Here is a 23,023-nt window from a genome sequence, read left to right on the forward strand (position 1 = left end):
ACGATAATATTTATTATCATCTTCATATAAATAGCTGTTGGGGTCCAGGAGATTAGAAACTTTCTCCTTTGACAACTAAGCCTTAACCACACAAGGCAGACTCCAAGTGAAGTAGGAAACTACCTGTATAGTCGGACTAGAGGCATTAAAAGGCTTGCTTCCTCCACACCCCTCTCCACCCCTACGCACAGAAAATGAAAACAAAATCATCCTCCTGGTCTGATGGAGAAATTCTGTTGGAATCACCCTCTGTGTTGTTTTCAGGAGGCTTGGTCAAAACGTAACACATTACTTCAACAGCACCCACTGTTTATTCAGTTAGTAGGGAATGGGAAAGTAAGTTTTAATAAGGTGAAATTTTTGTTCTTAAATGTTACTGTGCATCAACGTTACCTGAGGTGTTTGTTAAAATGCAGATTCAGAATAGCTGGATGCCCAAGAATCTGCACTTCTTAAGCATCACAGGTGATTCTGCTGCAAGTGGTCTGCAGACCAAACCGAGAAACATTGTTCTTCTACATCAGTGATTCTCAGTTCTGCCTGCATATCAATATCATCTAGGGAGCTTCAGTCAAAACATGTCTAAACAAAAAGACAAAAAACCTTGCCTAGGCTTCATTCAAGATCAATTAAATCCTAACCCTGGGGGTTGGGACTAAGCAGCAGCAGTTTATAAAACTCTCGAGGTGCAGACAGCGTTGCAAGTTTGGTCCTACATCATGAGTGTTCCTCAGAGACAGGGACCATAGGAAGTTATTGGACAGTGTGAGGGAATTGAATGCTCAATGATGGGTAATGGCTTGTATTCAGGAAACTTCATCTCTTTCACAGTGTTGCTGAAGGCTGGCTCTGTCTGCAGAAATGAAAATCTGCTCCCTAGGTTTTATAAAACATTGCCACATCATCCTTAGGATAATTCTGCTGTGTGGCAGAGCTCCATCCTAGTTATGCTATGTTCTCCCATGCCCAGAAAAGCTCACAGGAAGAGAACCCACTCTGTCATAAAGTCAAGAATAGGCGTAGGAGCCTGGCATATCTCTAGGCTCTGTGGGAAGAGGGTAGTTCTGGGCTGAGAGCCGGCAAATCAAGCTCTTCTCTGTCTGTACCAGCATTTCACTACTTTGAAGCAAATTTAAATTCCTGTGTCCCAAGATAACCTTTCTCTGGCCTCTGGAAAACTCAGTTGTTTTAGATGCTACACTCTGATTGAATAATTTTGGCAGGTATTTTGATAAATATTTATTATTGGTTAACTATAACAAACTGACTTGATTTTTTTAAAATCTGCAGTTCCTGTTGGTCCCTGGATTCCTAAGACAACCCTTATTTATTTCCTGAGCATGATCACTTTTAGCTTTTTGAATTTGAAAATCTGCTTTGCAGCAGATTTTTCTAACAGTTACACTATCTCAGGATTTCATCTGGGAACATTTCTCTTTTAACCAGAAGTAAAAACATCTGGATGAATCACAGAAGAATGTGTCACACTTCTGAATGTTAAAAGTATACAGAGTGTTTTGATTATGCATTTATACCTTTCAGAGTCTTTCTTCATTGTTGCTACATACATTTAATTTATTCTGAACTGATCTGACTCTAGAAATAATTTTGCTATATAAAAGATTAACACTCCAAAGAAACATCCATAGTAATAGAGGAACAAAAATGATAACAATTATAGCTAATACTTACTGAGCACTTCTTGGGGGCCAGACTGTGTTCTAATTGCTTTACCGGTGCCAACTATTTTAATTCTCTATCCCTATGGTTAGGTACTATTTTAAAGATAAGCAAACAGAGGTATTTTACAGATAAAGAAACTGAGGCACAGAGAGGAGGAATAGAAAATAAAACATTTAAACTTATACACTAGGAAAGAAATACCCACATTTTTGTAATATAAAATACCTGTATTTTGTATAAGAAAATCCAAAGTGGTGTGTAAGTTATAGAAGGTACAAATTTTCTACAAATGCTGAGAAATATAGTAGCATGAAAACCAAACATATTTGTATAATTATTGTTTATTATCTGTTGTTCATTTGGGACAGAACTGTGACTGTCATTTTTATTTGGAATGATGAAGTTTTGCCAGACCAAGGAGAAAACTGACTTTGGAGTAATTCCAGAATCATAGTTTGCTATGGAAAGAGGTATATTTTGCTGTTGTGAATACTAATGGTAGTTCATACATTGTCTACTTGACAATGTGGAGAAAAATACAGTAATTTATGGAAATTACACTGTGCCATTGTATTGAGGCTAATGGACTGTGGCTGTGTCAGTCTGATCTAAAATCAAGCCTGCACATCATAATCTGGTTATTTTGGCCACTTTAGTACTGATTCAGATCATCATGTGGTTGATCTGAATGACTCAGCTGTTGGTTGTTGACATGACTGAAAATAAACCTAAATGCAAAATGGTCATTTTCGTGGCCTCTTGTCTACATGGTTATTGACTTTGGCAATTTTGTGGTTAATATCATGATATACCTATGAGCGTGGAGAATTTGGGTGATTACCCACATAGAAATGGCATAACAGTATCTGCATACCTCAGCAGAGATAGAAAAGGAGCTTCAGTGGAATCAGTATAGAATGCACAAGCTTGCATTCAACATTCTCCCCTCAAAACAGTAGTAGCTTAGACAAAAGATTTGATGGAATTTCCACCACTTTATTCCCTTGTTTAGCATAAGTGCCTCAATCCTTTCACTGAGAAAAAGTGCAGAGGAACCTACAGGGAAGAAGCTCCATAGGCATTTTTACATTTACCTTTTCTCATTAGGGAAACTATAGCCACTTAAACCCACATTTCACATGGAGGCTATATAAAAAGTGACTTATGGGTCAATTCCATCACATTTTATAAAGGATCTATTAAAATAAGACAAGACTTTATAGTTGAGTTGAAAAGACCTGTCATTTTCCAGTATCTTTCCCTCCATTAATGCAGCTACAAAATGTTTAACATTCATTTCAAATAGTTTTGTTGCACAAGACAGATTTCAAGGTTAGCATAATGAAATGGCTGTAAAATGCTGCACATTTAGTGTTTATAAAAGTGCATTATAAGAAGCGTATCATACCTTTTCAGGAAATGTAAGAGGAGGCGTGAAGTTAATGAAAGTAAATTAGCAACAAGAGGAAAACAGACATATAAAAGCACTGCAAAATACATACATCAAATAATATACAATGCTCTTGTTATCTGCAATAATAAAGAACTAGAGTTTCTGAGTTAATAATAAAATGTATTTTATGACCTCTGAAATGATAATAAAAGTGAGCTATGTGCTATAACCTTTATCTTGTAAGTAAATTTTATAATCTTCACTTTACTAGCTGTACAAGATGAAGAGCTGGGACTGAAAACTGCTTCTCTTTTGTACAAACTCTTTATCATTCCTCTTTTTCTCTTCTTTCTTCCAAAGTATGCAACATTTCTACACTCCATTTAATGCCATGTCTGTGACAGATTTTTTAAAATGTGCAGAATCAATCTTTGGTTCTTATAGTCTTCTCTGATGGGAATAAGTAACCATGTCCCAAAGACTGAAAACTACAGCTTTTAGCTAGAAAAGCCATGAAATGGTTGTAATAAAAATTCTGCTATTACCTCATTAATTTATTATCACATCACTACTACTTTGAAGTGAATGTGCAGTAAGATAAAGACAGTGGTCATACATCAGCAGAGGAAATGGTATGCTTAAAACATAGCCCAAATTACTATTGTCTTTGATCTCATTTATTTTATATCCTTCATGTCTTTTATTATTCTGCACATACTTCACATTTTAAAGGAGGATCTACGTGTCAACTAATCTGGACAGATCCCCTGCCCTCTTCAACAAAGTACTTGATATCTTGAAAACTTAACAGGAGAGTAACACCTTTGGAAACATCTGTACACAGTTATCAGGTTCAAGTTCATCTGTTCTTTCCATTTTCTCTGTAATAATTCCCCCAACTCTCATGTCTTCAATTTGTCTAGCCCTCAGATGTCCCTGCAGCTGCACAGAAAGTCAGCAGGGGGAGCATTTGTCTGGAAGGACTTGGACTCTGGACTGCTTAGTGGTTCTATCCAAGTTTTACAAAGGAAATAAATTTCGTATTAAAAATAAAGTTACAACCTTCAGCCAATACCAGTAAGATATAGTAGAATAATACAATAAAAATATTTGCAAGAGGGGTAATCTTTAACAAAAGCAAGTTCAAGAAGGAATGTTGCTGGTTATTTCTCATCAGAGGTCAGCTCTTTGATACTAACTGGTATTTCAACTGTATTCCCAAGGAGTTTTAGGAACTAAAATGGAAATGTTATATTAGTTGTTAGTATTTGTGAAACTAGCATGATTATGTGCAGCCAATTTAATAATGACAATAGCTATCATTTATTAAGAACTTACATGCCTGGCACTGTGCTTTTTATTTTACAGATGAAGAACTGAGGCTTAGCAAGATTTAGTGATTTGCCCCAGGTTACACAACTGCTAAGCAGATTGTGAATCTAGTGAGGCTAACTCCAGTGCTCATGTGCTTAACCACTATGCTTCTTCCACTGCCTGTCTTCTCCTTCCCCACTGAGGGGGAAAAAGGTTGAATTGAATCTCCTCGCACCTTCCACCGACTCCTCCTAATAAATCAGTTTGTATGTGGATAAAGCCTCAGCTTATTATATTGATTACCTTCTCTAGAGTTAGCTCAGCCTCCGGCTTCATGTAGAACAAACTTATTCCCTCTGAACAATTATGGTAGTTCCAACCTAGTATTGACATAGACTCTTTAAGCTTCTAGGCAGCTGTCAATAATTTGGTGGAAATGTAATGATGCCATCAATTTTTCTCATGATGTCTTGTTTCTGATTTCCCAGTCTTTTACTTTGAGCATACACACACTCGATAATATTTTAAATGCTCACTGCCTACTTTCATTGAAAACCAGAAAAAAGGTAGAATTTCTTTAGAGGTTGAGAGAATGGAAAACAGCTCTTGTGCCTGAGCATGAGGAGAGGAATGGAACAAACAGCGTAACTTCAGGTTGGTAGTGGGAGGCAGTATAGTGGAAATAATCATACTGTTGCCTCTGAAAACCTCCATGACCTTGGATTTCATCACATCATCCTTTGGGTGGTGTTCCCTTGTCTGTGATGTGGGAAAAAGCAGCATGAAGTGGAAGGAGCATGAGTTTTGGAATTGGAGCTTGGTTTGTACTCAGGCTCTGCCATTAGTTGTGTGACTGGGCAAATTATTTAATCTGACTATCACCTTCTTCAACTTAAAAATAAGTATAATGCCCACTCTGCAGTGGTGTTTTGAGTATTAAAATCCACGTGATAATGCAGGTAAAGTGCCTACACACAGTGGAAGCTGAGGGAAGGTGGTTGTTTTTCCTCTGCCCCCAGTAGATGGAAGCAGTTGGGCTAATTTATGTCTGACATTTCCTCCTGCTCTAATACTTAAATTCTGCTTTAAAATGTGGTATCATAATTTCTTGAATTGCTTCAGTTTTGAGAAAAGTCAGAGTATATAATGCATGCTCACATTCTGGGCTTTCTGAAGAGTTTGCGTTCCAACCATGGCCATTAAACAGAAATAAAGTATACTGCTGGTGTTTGCAGTCAAGGCAACCACAAATCTTACAGTAACAACTATGTTATTATCAAAAATTTCTAAATCTGTTAATAGTTCTAGAAACACATCACAGTGATTGCTGTTATACAATTGAGCACAAACATATAATGAGTAGAGCTCTCAAGATAAGGAGGAACATGTTTCCTCTTCACTAGTATATATAAGAAATATGCTAAGAAGTATAACATTTTATTAAAAGGCTTAAAGGTATAATTTATTTTGAAGGACACACAAAAGACAGTATTGGAGGAGGGATCACCCATATGGTGGAAAACATAGAGCTCATAAAGGCAATAATTTATTACTTAAAAATATAGTAAGAATAATACTTGTTACTCTAGGCTAGTGTTCTGTAGGTTGTGTGCTCTATTTCTGGGCTGAATTGTAACCAGAATTTTAAAAAAATGACACAATAGAAAATATCAGAGTGCATTGCACATTGTAAGGGTAAAGTATGGCGAACTTTTGGTTATATACATATGTGTATACTGAGTTGTGATGGAAAATTTACTTCTTACTGTGGTTCATGGCAAAACATTTTGAAAGCCATTGCTCTTTATGACAGTGTCTAGTGTAGTATAATAAAACATATACTTTGAAAAAAAGCACTTGATGTATCTCAGTGCCAAAGAAGAGCCACAGCTTAAATTCTACTATAAGACATTAACAAACCTGTTCAACTTGTCATTTTCAGGCCATAATCTTTAAGTTATTACTTAATGAATCAATATACATAAGTACTTCTAAAAATGAGAAGAGACTTTTTGAGTATGCAGAGTAGTATGCAGCACTCCAATGGGGATACCACAAACTTAGTTCTAAAAATTCACTTACAGCAACCAATAAGATCTTTAGCCTTAATGACTCTTTAGTATTGTCTCAACATAGATTACCAGCCATGTTAAAAATCATTCAATTATAGGATCATTCAGAAACCATAATCTCTTGAAGTGAACATTTCAAAAAATAAAGAAACTAGCAAAACAAACTCCCAGATAATACAAAAAATGACACACATTCTAAGCATAAAAGGAACAGGGGGTGAAATAATTTGGAGAATGTAATCAAGCAGATTGAGAAAAGCCAAAAAATGTGTGACTTCGATAAATGAGGCATACCCCATACAGACTCTTTTAAAAAGCTGCCAAATATGGTTACCAATTAGTTATGCTGCAAAGCTTCTTTTTAAATGTTTTATGCTCCAAGTGGATAATCTCAAAATGAAGTATGCTGTAAAAACATGGTAGGAATCTTCTGAGTCTTTATATTTCACATGAAAATCCCTAATATGTTTGTATAATTGACTCTGGTCAGTATTTGGATTAATATTCAAGTTTACCAAAACCTACAACTTTTTTGTCTCAAAATATAAAGATGTTACATTCACTTACAATGTATTATGATTAAGAATTCACCGCCATATTTGTTTAGGTTTAGACTAAGTTTGTGAGGCTCAGGACATTCATGTTCAATATTTTGCTTTTCTTAGATAAAACTTGCATACCATAAAATTCACCAATACAAGTGTATGATCAGTGATTTTAGTAAACATAGTTGTGCAACTATCATCACAATCCAATTTTAGAGCATTTTTATCACCCTTAAAAGTTCCTTTATGCTCATTTGCAGTTAATCCTTGCAGGCCTAGGACTAGGATAAGGCAAGTGAAGCAACCCCCCCACATGCAAAGTTTAAAGGGACATCAAAATCTCATTAATCAAGATGAACAGAATTTTAGTCCAATATTTAAAAAATTAATGCATAATATCAAAATTTTAAATAAAGCTTGGATGTGATCCCTGTATTTGCTTTACTCAGGCTCGATTGCCTCACCCTAATACTGGCCCTGATTATCCCCTCTCTGCTCCCTTCAAGCCCCTGGCAACCACTAACATACTTTCTGTCTCTGTAGACTACCTATTCTGGACAAATAGAATCATACAATGTGAGATATTCAATAAATGGGATTCAAATGGCATGATATGTGGCCTTTTGCATCTGGCTTATTTCACTTAGCATAACTTTTTTTTTTTTTTTTTTTTTGAGACAGAGTTTTGCTCTTGTTGCCCAGGCTGGAGTGCAATGGTGCAACCTTGGCTCACTGCAACCTCCGCCTCCCAGGTTCATGTGATTCTCCTGCCTCTGCCTCTCAAGTAGCTGGGATTACAGGTGCCCACCACCATGCCCAGCTAATTTTTTGCATTTTTAGTAGATACAGGGTTTCACCATGTTGGCCAGGCTGGTCTTGAACTCCTGACCTCAGGTGATCCACCTGCCTTGGCCTCCCAAAGTGCTGGGATAACAGGCATGAATCACCATGCCCGGCCCAGCATAACATTTTTAAGGTTCATCCATGTTGTAGATGTGTCAGTAGTCTGTTCTTTTTAATTGGTGAATAGTATTCCACTATATAGATATATCATATTTTGTTTATTTATTCACGAGTTGATGGACATTTGGGTTGTTTCTACTTTTTTAATATCATAAAGTTACTGTGAACATTTGTGTGTAATTTTTTGTGTGAATATGTTTTCCTTTCTCTTAGGTAAATAGCTAAGAATAGAATTGCTATGTTATATTTTAAGTATATATCTTACTTGATAAGAAACTGCCAAACTATTTTCCAATGTGGCTGTAGTATTTTGCATTCCCACTACTAGTGGATGAAAGTTCCAGTTGTTCTACATTGTCATCAGCACTTGGTATTGCCTATCTTTTTGATTGCAGCCATTCTAGAGGATGTATGGAAGCATCTCATTGTGGTTTTAATTTGCATTTCCCTCATGGCTAACAATGTTGAGTATCTTTTGTTGTGCTTATTAGCCATTTGTATATCTTCTTTGGGGAAATGTCCATTCAAATCTTTTGTTCATTAAAAAAATTGGATTGTCTTCTTTTTATTGAGTTGTAAGAGGTGTCATATATTCTGGATATAAGTCCTTTATCAGACATATGATTTACTAATGTTTTCTCCCAGTTGGTTTTTTTTTCATTTTCTTAATATGTCTTTTTAAATGCAAGGTTTTGAATTTTGATGAAGTCCAGTTTATCAAATTTTTAATGGATTGTGCTTTTTGTGTCTTATCTAAGAGCACTTTGTCTAATCCAAAGTCAAACAGATATTCTCCTATGTTTTCTTTGAGAAGTTTTATAGTTTTAACTAGAAAACTTGGATGGGACACTACAATGGATAATTGTAGGCAGTCTGAGAGCAAAACGAAAAAGGGAGGGCATTGAAAGGAGAAGGTTGGAGGGATTTAAAGAAGAGTTCTATGTTCTTTTAAATTTTGTCTGGATCCAATCTCTTGACAAATGAGAAAACACTTTAGTACAATTAATTAGGAAACCATGTCTGTTTGATCTGATGAAGATTTAGTATTTGCTTTATCTGAGTAATATTAATATTAGTGGCAATGTTGCCTTTATCCAGAGTTCAAATGTTTGTTTTAATGTATATACAATACCATAGAAATGCAAAAAAGACATTCAAAGCAACACCAATGACACACTCACTTCATGGACGTAAGCAAACACAATGGCTTGATGATAATTTGTCATTTGATGGAATGTTAAATGAAAAAAATTTGGAGTTGAGATGGATGAATACCATATGCACATGAATGGAGTATGGCCATAAAATGCAATGAGGCATTGAGTATGCCACAAAAACAAACCTTGGAGAAATATCACATCCTTGCTGCATAAAGGCACCCAAGGAAAACCAAAGACTGTTAAATATTCCAAATTCATTTGGAGGATCAGGAGGACTTTGTGGGTCACGAGGTTCTTCATTGTTGTCTTCCAAGTGCCATTCATAAGGACTGAATCTGCTGACTAGGAAAAGAACTACGCTGACTCCAATGTAAGCGAAGACAATGCACATCCAGATTTCATAAGCCAGGGGATCCAGAAATGAGAATACGCCTGGTTTTGATTTCTGAGGCTTCTTTATCATGATGGAGATGCCCAGGCTCATGAATGGTTTTGAAAAATCTATGACTTCTTCACGGACCAATGTTATAGTGAGTGGAGCAACAGCTATATCAGCTCTCTGAAAAAAAAAAAGAAAACATATATGACTTTTAGAGACAGTCTTTTAATCAGTTATTTGTTACTTAATATACTTCTTTGGTGAAAATGTCAAGTTCTAAATCTTTACAAACAATTGAATTGTCAATGCTTAGGTTAGAAAAGTGGTAGTGTTCAATGGGTTCTAAAGTGCTTTAACTTGATCGTAAATTAAAGAAAGGGTGCTGGCCTTTTGTCCTCTGAGACACATTGGCTTAGAGCAACCGACTCTGCTTTCTTTTCCTAATAGTGTGTTTTTGCTACCTTATAATACAACTTGTACTGCCTTGTGACATATCACTGTTTACCTCTTGTTTTCTTATTTTAATTTTCATGTTCTTATGTCTTATCTCCCTCACTTGACTGAAAATTCTTGTGGAGCAGGCATAATATCATATACTTCTTATATCTGCTTCACTCTACACCATGAGGTGCAACACAGGGCCACAGCAGTTTAATTCTCAGGTGTTTGCTATCTTATATTATTCTTGAATTTTTTTTGAGAGTATATCTATTAAAACAGGTTTTTTGAAGGCAGAGACTCAGTCTTCTATTTTTGTATGTATCACTGCAACAGATTCTAAACTAAAGAAACTGTAGATTCCTAAAACATGAGTTGTTGATTATTGTATATGACATATGCGAACATGAAAGAATTTTGCTTGGGCAATAACAAGGGTAAAGCAGTTGTCAGAACACATATTAATTTATACAGTAAGCTATATTTTCTAGTGATAATATCAGTGTAGCACTCACATGTATTGAATCAATAAAATAAATGTCAGTAGTGCACTGCACAATTAACTCAGGCAAAGGCAGGCAACGTTTTTATATTAATCCCTTGAAAATAGGCACTAGGATTTTCTACATTTATTTCTTTTGTTTTTTTGCAATTGTTCCTTTCCAATGGTAGTAAGTCTTAGCCTGAAGCCAGGCCTTAAAATGCACACAAAGAAAAATCCTTCTGACTAAGGAAAGGCTTTTGGATGGTATATCATATATGAAGTGAAAACACCAGTTTTGATCATTTTTTTCTATGTTCAGAACAGCTATGCCTCAATACCCCTACCAAAGGGGAGAGGTAGGGAAGTCTGATATAGAGTATATTTTCAAAGAAATGAAATTTTACTCCTTTGAATTACATATGATAAACCAGTTGAGAAATACTCCTTAATTGGTTTAAGGGGAAATGCAGATGATGAACAGCTAGCTAACATTTATTGAGTGCTTATTCTATGTGAGGCACTTTGCTAAGCACATTATACTTACTATCTCATTTAATTCTCACAGTAACCTTGATGTTGGTACAATCACCATTCCTGTGTTAGAGATGGAGAAACTAAAGCACAGGGAGGCTGGGATTAGAACCCTGGTCTTCAGATTCCAGAACCCAGTTGCTTAATGAACATAATGTTCTAACTTCATAGATACTTGCAGGTTTCTACTATACACTACTTTTATCTGCAATTATCAACCTTAGCCAACCCCTCTTAGGTTCATTCCAATGCAAATTTGAGTCTTTATTCTGTGCCAAGCACTATTCTAGGTGCTAGGAATGAAGCAGTGAACAAGACAGACAAAACAGACAAAAATACTTACCTGCATGGAGGGCATCCTACATCCTTTACATCCTAGTGGAAGTTGCAGAAAGCATGGGTTTATTGAAGCCAACTGCCTACTGATCAAATTTTCCTTGGAGGCTCAACCATTTCAAACTCATCATTTCTAAAATTAAACCCATCTATCCCCCCAAAAGTAGATTCTCCTCTGTGTCTGTGAATGATGCTTATTTCAAACTTTTCCCAGTTCCTAATCCTTATCAGTCCTATCCTTTCTGCAGATGATCTTGCCTCTTTCTTTACTGAGAAGATAGAAGCCATTTGACATAAGCTCTATCATCTCAGTGCCCCCCCTACACTTTGTCAACATATTGCAGCATCTTTATACATTTCTTCTGTGTGTTTCCATCTCACAGAAAGTGACACTTTCTAAGATTTGATCAACTTATTCCATGCATTCTATATTTCTCTGTTGCTTCTTAAAACCCAGCTCTATCTACTGTCTCTTTTACATCTTTAATTTTTCCCTTCTCCATTAATCTATCCCAGTGGTTCTTAAAGTATGGGCCCTAGATTAGCAGCAAAAGAGTCACCTGGGAACTTGTTATAAATGCCAGTTCAACAGACACATGAAAAAATGCTCATCATCACTGGTCATCAGAGAAATGCAAATCAAAACCACAATGAGATGCCATCTCTTGCCAGTTAGAATGGCGATTATTAAAAAGTCAGGAAACAACAGATGCTGGAGAGGATGTGGAGAAATAGGTACACTTTTACACTGTTGGTGGCAGTGTAAATTAGTTCAACCATTGTGGAAGACAGTGTGGCGATTCCTCAAGGATCTAGAACTAGAAATACCATTTGACCCAGCGATTCCATTACTGGGTATATACCCGAAGGGTTATAAATCACGCTACTATAAAGACACAATGCACCCGTATGTTTATCGTGGCACTGTTCACGGTAGCAAAGACTTGAAACCAACCCAAATGTCCATCAATGATAGACTAGATTAAGAAAATGTGGCACATATACACTGTGGAACACTATGCAGCCATAAAAAAGGATGAGTTCATGTTCTTTGCAGGGAGATGGTTGAAGCTGGAAACCATCATTCTGAGCAAACTATTACAAGGACAGAAAACCAAATACCACATGTTCTCACTCATAGGTGGGAGTTGAACAATGAGAACACATGGCCACAGGTGGGGGAACACCACACCCTGGGGCCTGTCAGGGGGTGGGGGGCTGGGGGAGGGATAGCATTGGGAAAAATACCTAACATAAATGACCAGTTGATGGGTGCAGCAAATCAACATGGCACATGCATACCTATGTAACAGACCTGCACATTGTGCAAATGTACCCTAGATCTTAAAGTATAATTAAAAAAAGAAATGCCAGTTCTTGGGCTCCACCCCAGTGGTATGGGATGAGAAATTGTGGAGGGATGAGACTCATGTGGCCTTCCAGTTTGTTGTAATGCTTGCTATAATTTGAAAATCATTGATCTATTTTATTCACTTAAAAGCATTTTCAGGCAATCCTGTTTACTAACAAACAAAAATGAAACAGAAAACACTCCTCCCACTTTTTGATCCTGCTGCCTTCTTAACCACATTACATCTCTCCCTAACACCACCAGTATTATTGTAAAAATACAGCTTTACTGTCTTGATATCAACACCACTTTCTCCTTATACCCCTGAGACTTAATTTCCAGCCCCTCCAAATTACTGAAATTGTTTCTTGAACTATATACTTGACTACTAAATCCAAAGATCTTCCTTCAGACATTAACTGCTTGTGTGACGCCATTGGCCTTTTGCAGTATGTACCCTCTTTCCTTAGTTCTCTGTTATGAAAGACTCCAGATTCTCCTCCTACCTCCCTGAATGTTCCTTCTCTGACTTTCCTTCCTAGTTCTGCTCTCTCAATCAAGGTGCACCTCTGTACCCCAAGAGACTATTCAGAGTGCCTGTCTTAGGAGATAATCAATGAAGGTTTGTTCTTTAAGGTTCTGTCCTTCACTTTCATCCCTCAGTATTGTTACCTATGGTTTCAACTCTCATCTCATTGTGGCTAACTTCTGAATTTCCAATTCCATGTTACTAACTAGAAGGGAGCCAAAGACAAATTTTCATCTATTTTACCCTTTTGCCTGAAGTTAGACCTGGTCATAGTAAAAAAGGTTACTGAGGAGAATGAGTTGGCCAGAAAGCTAGCAGAGGTTTTTTTTTTTTTTTTTTTTTTTTGGCAGAGAGAGTCTGAATCAGTTACAAAGAGTCTTGTCATGCCAAGAGAATTCACAGATAAAGCCACTTCCTCTCTTTGCCAACATGTCTGCCTCCTGCTCAGAGCATGCAAATACCCCTCTAGTATCATTTCTCACTTGATTTCATTTGAATTTAATTACTTAATTTAACCAGTATTTTTCATCTTTTAAGTCTAAAAGATAGTTCTAGGAGAAATTGTTACTTGTTTGTTTTAGAAAAAAGAAATAAGAAGGCATTCACCTAAGAAAATTATTTTGGAATGAATTTAAGGAATTTGGGCTCTTTTCTAGCAGGTACAGAAAGGAGTTTGAGAATCTTGACCCCTTTAAAAAAACTCTGACTTGGTAATTGAAGCACCTACTACATGGTAAGCACCACTAAATACTAACAAGACATGGCTAGATGGATAAAGCAGGACTTTGTGTTGTCTGAGTCCCAGGAACATTCATCAAAAGAACAGATCCCCAAAAAAGGCCATTCCTAGTTTGAAGTACTTCTGAAATCACAAAAGAGAACAGGAAGAATCTGCTCCCCTTAGGCACTTGCCTTTTATTCCCCTCAGCCTGGCATTTCCATATTTTTTTCTGGATTGTTTCTTTATAAGGAGATTTTTTAAAAAATGTGGAATTTATCTATGTTTTGGAGGGTGCTCTCCTAATCAAGAATGGCATTAAATCTGTGCTCAGTTGTACTTCATTTGATGTAGACCTGACTCCAAAAGGATAATTCCCCATGATGAACCTTAAAAAGACCTATTACAGATGGAAAAAGACAAAGGAATAGCAAAAAACTGGTGGAAGAAGGCTCAAGGACAGCTTGAGGCAGAATCTGTAGCTCCCTTTCCTTCTATTGGTAGGAGACTTAGCAACTCTTCTCCTTTCTTGAATGTTTGGTAAGAAACCAAGCAGCAGAACTCATGTCAGCTCAGAGCCAGCCTTGGAGAAGCCCTTGCCCTCTATCACCACTATCCCCACAGGCAGTCGTTGGCCGCATGTAAGTTTTCTTTTGAAAAGTGTCTGTTCATGTCCTTTGCCCACTTTTTTATGGGGTTGTTTTTTGTACACCAAACCCCTGTAATATGCAATTTACTTAGGTTACAAACCTGCATATGTACCCCTGAACGTAAAATAAATGTCAAAAAATGCTGTTGTGATAATTGATGATTTCAGAGCATAGGACCTGCTTGTCATAATTAGTGTGGAGCAATCATGTTATGGCAGTCCCAGGAGAGCTCAATATGTATTTTGGATGCTAGTTAGTTATATGCTCCTCCCTGTAACTAACTAACATCCAAAAATATCCATTGAGCTCTCCTGGGATTGCCATAGCAAGAAGGTAAAGGGAGTGGTCACTTTCAAGGCAACTTAAAGACTGAGGAGGCCCACACTGATGAAAAACTGAAAAAGGTAAGTCTTCAAATGGAATTCCTTTCCTAGTCTCTGCTCTTATGAAAGCCAGCTGGAGGCTGGGAGAGAGAGTGGTAAGAATTATGGATGGGGCTAGGTAGTAGGTGAAATTCTGACTCAATAATGAAGTGCCTCTCTTGGGGTGTCCTGAATCACTCCAGTGGCCAGTTGTCTTCAAGCCATTGCTTGCACTGGTAATAGCAGTAGGCAAGTTATTTTCAGAAACCTAGGTAGGTAAGTGCGTGGTAGTGGTATGAGGGTGCTCCAATTGACAGACAAAATCAAGCAAATGGAAAGAGCACAGAGTAAGAGTTTGTTAGTGCTTTTGCTTGCATCTTGACTACTTAAAGTATTTTAATCAAGCAGCCTAAGTGTGGCTGTGTGGGCTCAGTAAACACACTGAATTAGGTTTGAATTTTCCACTCACCAGTTGCAAACATGGAACAACTGCATTATTGGAGAGGATTTTACTTGAGGGGATTTATAATCCTTTTCATAGGTGGGTTGTCAAAGTTGTAAATGTTATAAAACTTAAAAACCAACAAACTCATATGTGTAGGGCTGATGCACTTAAGAATCTGACAGATTTTAGCCAGAGATGATGCTGACTTTAAACGTAATTTAAAAAATTCTTTGAGATTGCAAGCTTGTTATATCTTTAAGAATTTTCATCTGATTATCTGATACAAAACTTGTAACCCACCTTGAGACTACAAATGAGCAGGAGCTTGTCAGATACCATTTTAAAGCACTTTCTGAAAGCAAGGAAGGGGATAGGAGAGAGGGAGTAGACAATGTATTGATGTGTAATCATAATGTACTATATGTTATGTTATCCAAGAGAAGAAGCAGACATGACCTGACCCTTTGTCCCTGTATCAGCCACAAGGCTCTAGCTGCCTTTGGCAGACATTTCCTTTGGAAAGTTGATATGTGTTGAAAACAGGAGTGGGGCAGAATCAAGCTAGACAATAGGAATATAATTGCTGTGTGCTGGGGGACAAGACTTAAACTGATTTATTGGCAGTACTCTATGGGACATTTACTGTCTGCAATTGATAAGATCTGGAGAAAAGAATGAGGCTTATTTAAATCTGTGCAACATCAAGCAGTGTCACAACAGAATATCCTAATTTCTTTATCCAGAACAGGTATCCCAGACTGGATCTATTGTTCTTGGGGTGTTGAGAGAGTTAAAGATAATATGAAGATAAAAAAGTGTCCCTGAAGCTGGATGAAGGCCTTGTGAGACTACGTTTAGCTGGAAATATTTTCCCCACTTTTTCTGCTTAGAACGGCATACTTCATGTGTCCTTAATGCTCCTTCCTGGAGTTCACATGCATCATTTGAAGGAGGGGGCACTTTTATCAAATCATTGGCCCTTCTGCCAAAGCCCAGTATAATCACCTGAAGAATATCTGGCATCTGTTACTGGACCCTTGCTTCTCTGACTTTTAGCTGGAAGGACAAATTGACTCTCTGCCTTTCTTAATGGAAAATGAATCCAGCTTAGGATAGTGACAACCTAAGAGATAATTTCTTCTAGGCAGAGAAATGTCAGCGCAAATAGTATCTGTAAAGTTGCCATGTGTCCTGGGAGCGTGAAGGAGTCTGGAGACACCCAGGGAATATGACCTATAATCAACCATCCCTGCAACCCCATTACTACCCCCAGGCTCTCTGCTATCTTCTAAGTCAGAAGAAGCAATTTAAGTAGCAGCTTGTCAAGCCTTTCCCAAAACAACCCCCCTCTTCTTTATCCTTAGTTGTAAGTGCTAGGAACATAAGGAACATGGCAGTTGCCCACTGGGAGGTGTTCTGTTAATTGGAGCCTCAATTTCCTTTTAGCCTTTCTCCTGACTCTCTTTTTCTCTTAGATCCTATCTCCTCTACAAGGGCAGAACCCCCAGCTTGTCTATATTGGGTTTTCAAATATTTCAAGTGATAACTAGAAATGTGGATTACATTATCCTGGAGGCCATAAATAAGCAGGATGAGTATCTTGGATGAAAAAAAAAAAAAAAGCAAAATGAGTATCTTAGATGGAAAAGTTTATAATACAACTAGATTGTAAGCCCCTTAGAGCCAGGTGGGGATGCTATGTCTGATTGATACAACACCAATATTCCCATAATCCGACAAGTTTAGTGAACTGAGCCAGTGTGACCCAGTGGACAGAGCACTAGACCATGAGTCACAAAACCTGTGTTGCCAAGTTGTGGGATTTTGTGACTTTGTCCAATCCTGCTGCCACTCCTGTACCTGTGTCCTCTATCAGGCTTTGGTTTCCTGATTACCTGAGGGGCAGTTCTGATGTCTTGTCTTGGCTGGTCCCCATATGCATTTGTAAAAATGAATGGTAAGGTAGGATTCAGGATGTTTAAGAGCCCTGCTAGCAAAAAAAAAATGCTGTTTTAAAGTGCCCTCAAAACATATGGTATTTAGAAGCCATAAAAACTTGTGGTCTGTAAGCCATTTGATCTGGGACTGTTACCATGTAGTGGTGTTACAGACATCCAACTCAAAATCAAAACTGCTAAAAGCAGGTGGACAGTTTCAAGTCCATAATGTTCTGAAGGGCTTACATAATGGGGCACATTGTGTCCTACTGAGGTTTGTTTCAAAAATAGCCTTCTTAGAGATACAAGGTGCCCCAACATCAACCTGATTTGAATTTCTTTAGGAAAAACCTATTTATAAATCATCTGAAAACAGGCTGATTGGCTTCTTTATTCTTTAACAAATTTAATTCATTTTGATTCTTTCTTGAGACTTTATGACTGACACTGAAATCTCCCTTGCAGAGCTTTCTTCATCTCTGATTTTTTTCATTCTTTCCACTCTGCTCTGTTTTACATACTAAAAGCATAAGAGAAATACCCTTAAGATAAAGCAGTGCCTATCTGTGTAGGTTTCATGTTCACTGCAAGAAATATTTCCCTGTTCTCCATCTTTTTACTCATTAAGAACTTAGAGAAACCATTAGGGGTTTTCAGTTCTTCTTTTTTAAAGCAACTTGCAAACCACAAGAGGCCAGGCCTGCCAGAAATGAAAGCCTGTGTTTTCATTTTTCTCCATTTCTGTCATTGATAGAGAAATTGAAAACTTCCCAATGCCAAAAGACTAAAACTTCTAAATGAAGATGAAGACACATTTAGCTCATGAGATCATCCTCTTTAACAGAGAGCTTTTACTCCAAGCATGATAAGAACGTCTATTTTTCATAGCCACAGGTTTTAGAAGAAAATGGAATTTGGCTTTCCAACCTGTCTTCTCCGATGGGTTGGTTTGCTGTAGTTCTCTGGAATCACCTCCTGTTATAAGCCCAGAAAGCATCAGAAAGTTGTTTTAGGCAGGGGAAGGAGGAGGACATTTCTGTAAGAGCCTCCCTGGCTATTGCTTTTGTCTTTAGTAGAAAGAACTAAAAGGAAAAGATGGGAAGGTTCCTATAGGAACACTTTTCCTATTCAGAAGTAGAGAGAAGGCATCTAAGTTGCTAAACAAATAAGGGACTCTAATACTCAAGCTCCCTCACTCACAAATAGACAAACTGGAATGAGGAAGAGATATGTGGAGATTAAATGAGTGCAGTACAGGGAACATGCCGAAGGAGAAACCAAATCCAGTGAGAAAATTAGTCTTTGTCTGAACAATGTCAATAAATCTGCCTTGCTCTATGTCACTGTGTGTAATGTCTTCCTCAATGCCAGGAGAGCAGTGATCTACTTACAGAGAGTGACAGGTGAAATATGGTCATTCAGTTGTGATGGGGTGGTAGAGTTCATGGTATAGCTCACATCAGATAACCTGGGCTAGTGGAAACTTACACCTTAGCCTGAGTGCGGTGACTCACACCTGTAATCCCGACACTTTTGGAGGCTGAGGCGGGTGGATCACTTGAGGTCAGGAGTTTGAGACCAGCTTGGCCAACCCCATCTCTACTAAAAAATATTTTTAATATTAGATGGGCATGGTGGCAGGTGCCTGTAGTCCCAGCTACTCAGGAACTTGAAGCAGGAGAATCACTTGAACCCTGGATGCAGAGATTGCAGTGAGCCAAGATCATGCCACTGCACTCTAGCTTGGGTGACAGAGCAATACTCCATCTCAAAAATAAATAAATAATAAATGAAATAAAAAGACACTTATGCCTTAAATTTCTTGCCACGCTGCTGTGGCCAACCACTCTTCTCTCCAGAATGACTAAGGCACCATAAGCCTTTCTAATAAATTTCAGCTATCTTTCAGAATGGGATGGGCCTGAAACCACACTTTGGCTGTTGGACAGAGTGTAATGGTTAAAAAGCATGGACTTCAGAGTCAAAGACCTGGGTTAAAGTTATTGTGTCACTGTTACAGTTGGAATATTTGTGTCCCCACGTCCCTCCACCCCCACCAATTCATATGTTGAAATCCTAAACCCTAAGGTGATGGTATTAGGAAGTGGGGCTTTGGGAGGTGATTAGGTCATGGGAGTGAAGCCCTCATAAATGAAACTTACAGTATCCTTATAAAAGAGGCCCAAGAGGGACCCCTTACCCTTTCCATCATGTGAGAACACAGGAAGAGGTACCATCTATGAGCCTGAAAGTGGCCCTCACCAGACAATGAATCTCCCTTGATCTTGGACTTCCCAGTCTCCAGGACTGTGAAAAATAAATTCCTGTTGTTTATAAGTGACCCAGTTTATGATGTTTTATTATAGCAGTCCAAACAAACTAAGATAGTCACTGTAAACTGTTTGGTCTTTGGCATGTGACTTCACCTCTCTAGGCTTCAATTTTCTCACATGTGGAAAGTGTTTAATAATGGCACATTCCAGAGGCATGTTGTGAGGAGTAAATTACATAAAGTGTATAAAGCACTTAGCACAGTATCTGGCAGCCAGTAAATATGCAACAAATGGTAGCTAATAGTAGTAGTAGTAGTAGTAATAGTAGTGGTAATGGTAGTAGTAGTAATAGTAATAATAATAATATTATAAGATTATATCCCACCATGTACTCAATTTAATGAATATTGGCTTAGGTATTACTGTATGCCAGACGTTGATTCATTAAAGCAAAAAGTGAGCATTTACTATGTATCAGGTACTGTGCTAAGAGCAAGAGTGAGCTGTAAGCAAGACAAGACCTCTTGGAGCCTAAGTGTTGGGGAGATGAGGAACAGGAAAGAGAAGAAAACCTTATCAACGACTTGTAAAAGATTAGAACTGTGTCAAGATGGTTCAGAGATTCTCAGAGTCCTCAGAAATCATGACTGGGTGCTCTGCCACTTGTTCAGCCCTCTTTGCACTGGCATTGGAAATTCTTCTCTTTCTTACTGCTGGATTCACTTGAATCTCATCTGCCACTTAGCCCTGCCCCAGTTCCCAGGACCAATCTTGACCCAAGACAGGAGATAATGGCTCCAGGCCCATAGATGGGGGCTGAGGTTCAAGTTGCTTTGCTGTTTGTCTGACTAGAGGATGGTGCTCCAGTTTTTATATCTGGGGTCCAGCCTCATTTTTGTTACCTTTCTGTGCCCTTATTTTTAGAAATGAGCTTCTGACTTTGTGGTTCCTCCCAAAGGCCTGTTCCAAGAACTGATTTAGCAACCCCAGTACTCTCGTATGATTGGAGAGCTATACCTTATTCTTGCTGGTTTCCATCCCAAGCACTAGAGTCCTTCTCCAGAACCTCAGTCCAATAAATATAAACCTGGTTGTTTGCTTCTTGCAAGCTAGGACTTCTCAGTATCTCCACCTCCTAGATTCCTCTGTCTTCCCCTTACTTAGTGTAGGTATTGTCTAGACAGAAAGTTATTATTACAGGTAATCTTTGTTTGCTAGAACTAAACCTTTGCCACCACCCCCTGCACTTGGATTAGTTCTCTAGTGACTGGTTTACTGAATGGGCAGTTTTTCTGTCCAGTTCTGCTTATTTCCCTGTGCCTCATTAAGCTGCCCAAGATATAACATTCACAATCAGAGGCCAAAACCATTTAATACTAAGTGACCCAGGAGCTCTGAAGATACCACTGTACCTTTCTTAAAAGCCCTAATTGCCCATATTAATTATTTTGCACTTGACTATAGATAAGCCCCTGGCAGAACCATTCTGTTCATTTTTCATTCATTAACTCAGCAAGTATTTATTGAACGTTTATGTTTCAGACTGTGTGATATTGAAATGAATCCGCTACATCTTCTGTCCTCGAGGAGTTCATAGTCTAGTAGAACAGTGGAACTTGTAAATGGATCATTACAATACAGGCTTAGAAGTCCTATATGAATATGGAAAGGGAGGAAGCAAAAAGCAGGGGTACCTAACCCAGACCGCAGGCAAGTAGATGCGAATAGAGAAGGTTTTCTGAAACAAGTATCACTGCTGTGTTTCAGAGGACTAGTAGGTGGTATTAGCTGCTGAAGAGACGCAAAAGTACTTCCAGGCTTATACTAAGTGAGAGCTCAGCACCTTCAGGGAACAACACTTACTTTTCTATAGCTGGAACATTGGGTGTGAGGGGGAAAGAGTACAGGAGGAAGCTAGAGAGGTAGGCGGGTGCTAGATTATAAAGTGCCTTATTTGCCATGTGAAGGAATTTGAATTTTATCCTGATTTTTAAAGTGGGAAATTACAGTAATGTGGAGATCTAATTTGCCAGGGTAAGAACAGACGCAGGGTAACAAGTTAAATGACTGATAGATGTTAAGAACCCTAATTAAGGTGATGGTGGTGGGGGTGAAGAGTGTGTCTAGATTTGAGAGACTTAAAAGTAGAATTCATAGGACATGGTGACTGATTAGATAAGAGGGAACAATGAGGAAAGATGATGAGGTTGCTTAGGCAAAGTTGCTTAGGCAACTATGTGGGTGGTAATTCTGCTGCCTGAGCTAGAGAACACAGAAGGAACAGATTTTAAATAGAGGGCAGGCTGTGCTTAATGTTGCCAAATAAAATCCCCCAATTCTATTTTCCTTTTGGTAAAATAATCCTGTTGTCCAAAGGATACCACTGACAACCTACCTTTACAGAGTGCAACTGTAGAAGAATATATTTTTCTTGTAGACTATATGTAAACTATACAATTGGATAAATACTGCACTTGAAAATTAAATACTCTCTCTTCTTCGTTAATTGGAAAGCACAGAGTAAATGAAAACAGAATTAGAAAAAACTCACCCCATAGACAAGTTCCCCAACCATGCCGTTCCATATTTTAGTCTCTGGATCCCTTGCACCATATTTCCCATCACCAACGATGGACAATTTGTATTTGATCCTTACATGTTTGGCTATTTCATAGGCTAGGTCTACACAATAGCCTTCATATCGTTCATTTCCTTCCAGTTGCTCATGGTTCTTCTTGTACATTACATATGGTGATTCCTTTGGGACCAGAAGCAAGATAAAAGGATTACAACTATACATTTTTCCAAGAGAAGATAAATGTAATAATTTTTCCCCTCTGTAACTATTGAGGTTTGGTATGTGAAAAAGGTCTTTAAATTGTTACTCAGTAAACAGAAGAGCCTTGAGTATTCATTCGGTCATGTTCTTTTTTTTTTTGGTGGTGGGGAGGAAGTGCTTAACTGATAATTTAAGGAAGCAGAGAAGGATTTCAGTTCTTTTTGAGAGTTTGAAAGACGGCCCAGTTTTCACCTATCAAGTCTTTGATTTCATCAAATTTTGCAGAGTTAGTTACATGATGCTGAAGTGCCTTTGATTTCTCAAGATTTATTATGTAGGAATCACAGGTAGTTGAGGCAAAGCCCTGGGAAAGCACTGTGATCCTTGTGAGGTCAGGGTCCGTGGCATTTACATTTTTATATCTCCAGGACCTAGTATAGTACTTAAGACAAAGGGAGTATTTGATACGTATGCTTAGACGAAAGGCAAACTTCAGCCTAATTCAGAAAATCATACTTTCACACCTAGTGATATATTTATTTTTAACCTAGGTTTGTACTTCATTCAGTAAAACAAAACCAGCTTTTAGAAAAGTGTTTTAAAACTAAATGAGAATACTATCTCACATTTTAAGTGCTTTGAGTTTTGCAGAAAACTTCTTCATGTAGTGAATTGTGCCTT

At 37.9% G+C, this 23,023-nt stretch overlaps 1 protein-coding gene across 4 annotated transcripts in view; it reads right to left on the bottom strand.

Annotated features, from left to right (window-relative positions):
- The window catches only part of GRIA3 (glutamate ionotropic receptor AMPA type subunit 3), a 312,783-nt gene that overhangs the window by 65,151 nt on the left and 224,609 nt on the right, over window positions 1-23,023 (bottom strand). For all 4 annotated transcript variants that reach the window (XM_017954349.3, XM_017954348.2, XM_009198218.3 and 1 more), the window contains 2 exons: window positions 22,115-22,321; window positions 9,313-9,689 (listed from right to left, as the gene is read on the bottom strand). In XM_017954349.3, the coding sequence (XP_017809838.1) occupies window positions 9,313-9,689; window positions 22,115-22,321 (584 nt within the window). The remainder of the gene's footprint in view (window positions 1-9,312; window positions 9,690-22,114; window positions 22,322-23,023) is intronic.

The sequence above is a fragment of the Papio anubis genome, chromosome X, assembly GCF_008728515.1.
Source record: "Papio anubis isolate 15944 chromosome X, Panubis1.0, whole genome shotgun sequence".
Classification (NCBI taxonomy): domain Eukaryota; kingdom Metazoa; phylum Chordata; class Mammalia; order Primates; family Cercopithecidae; genus Papio; species Papio anubis.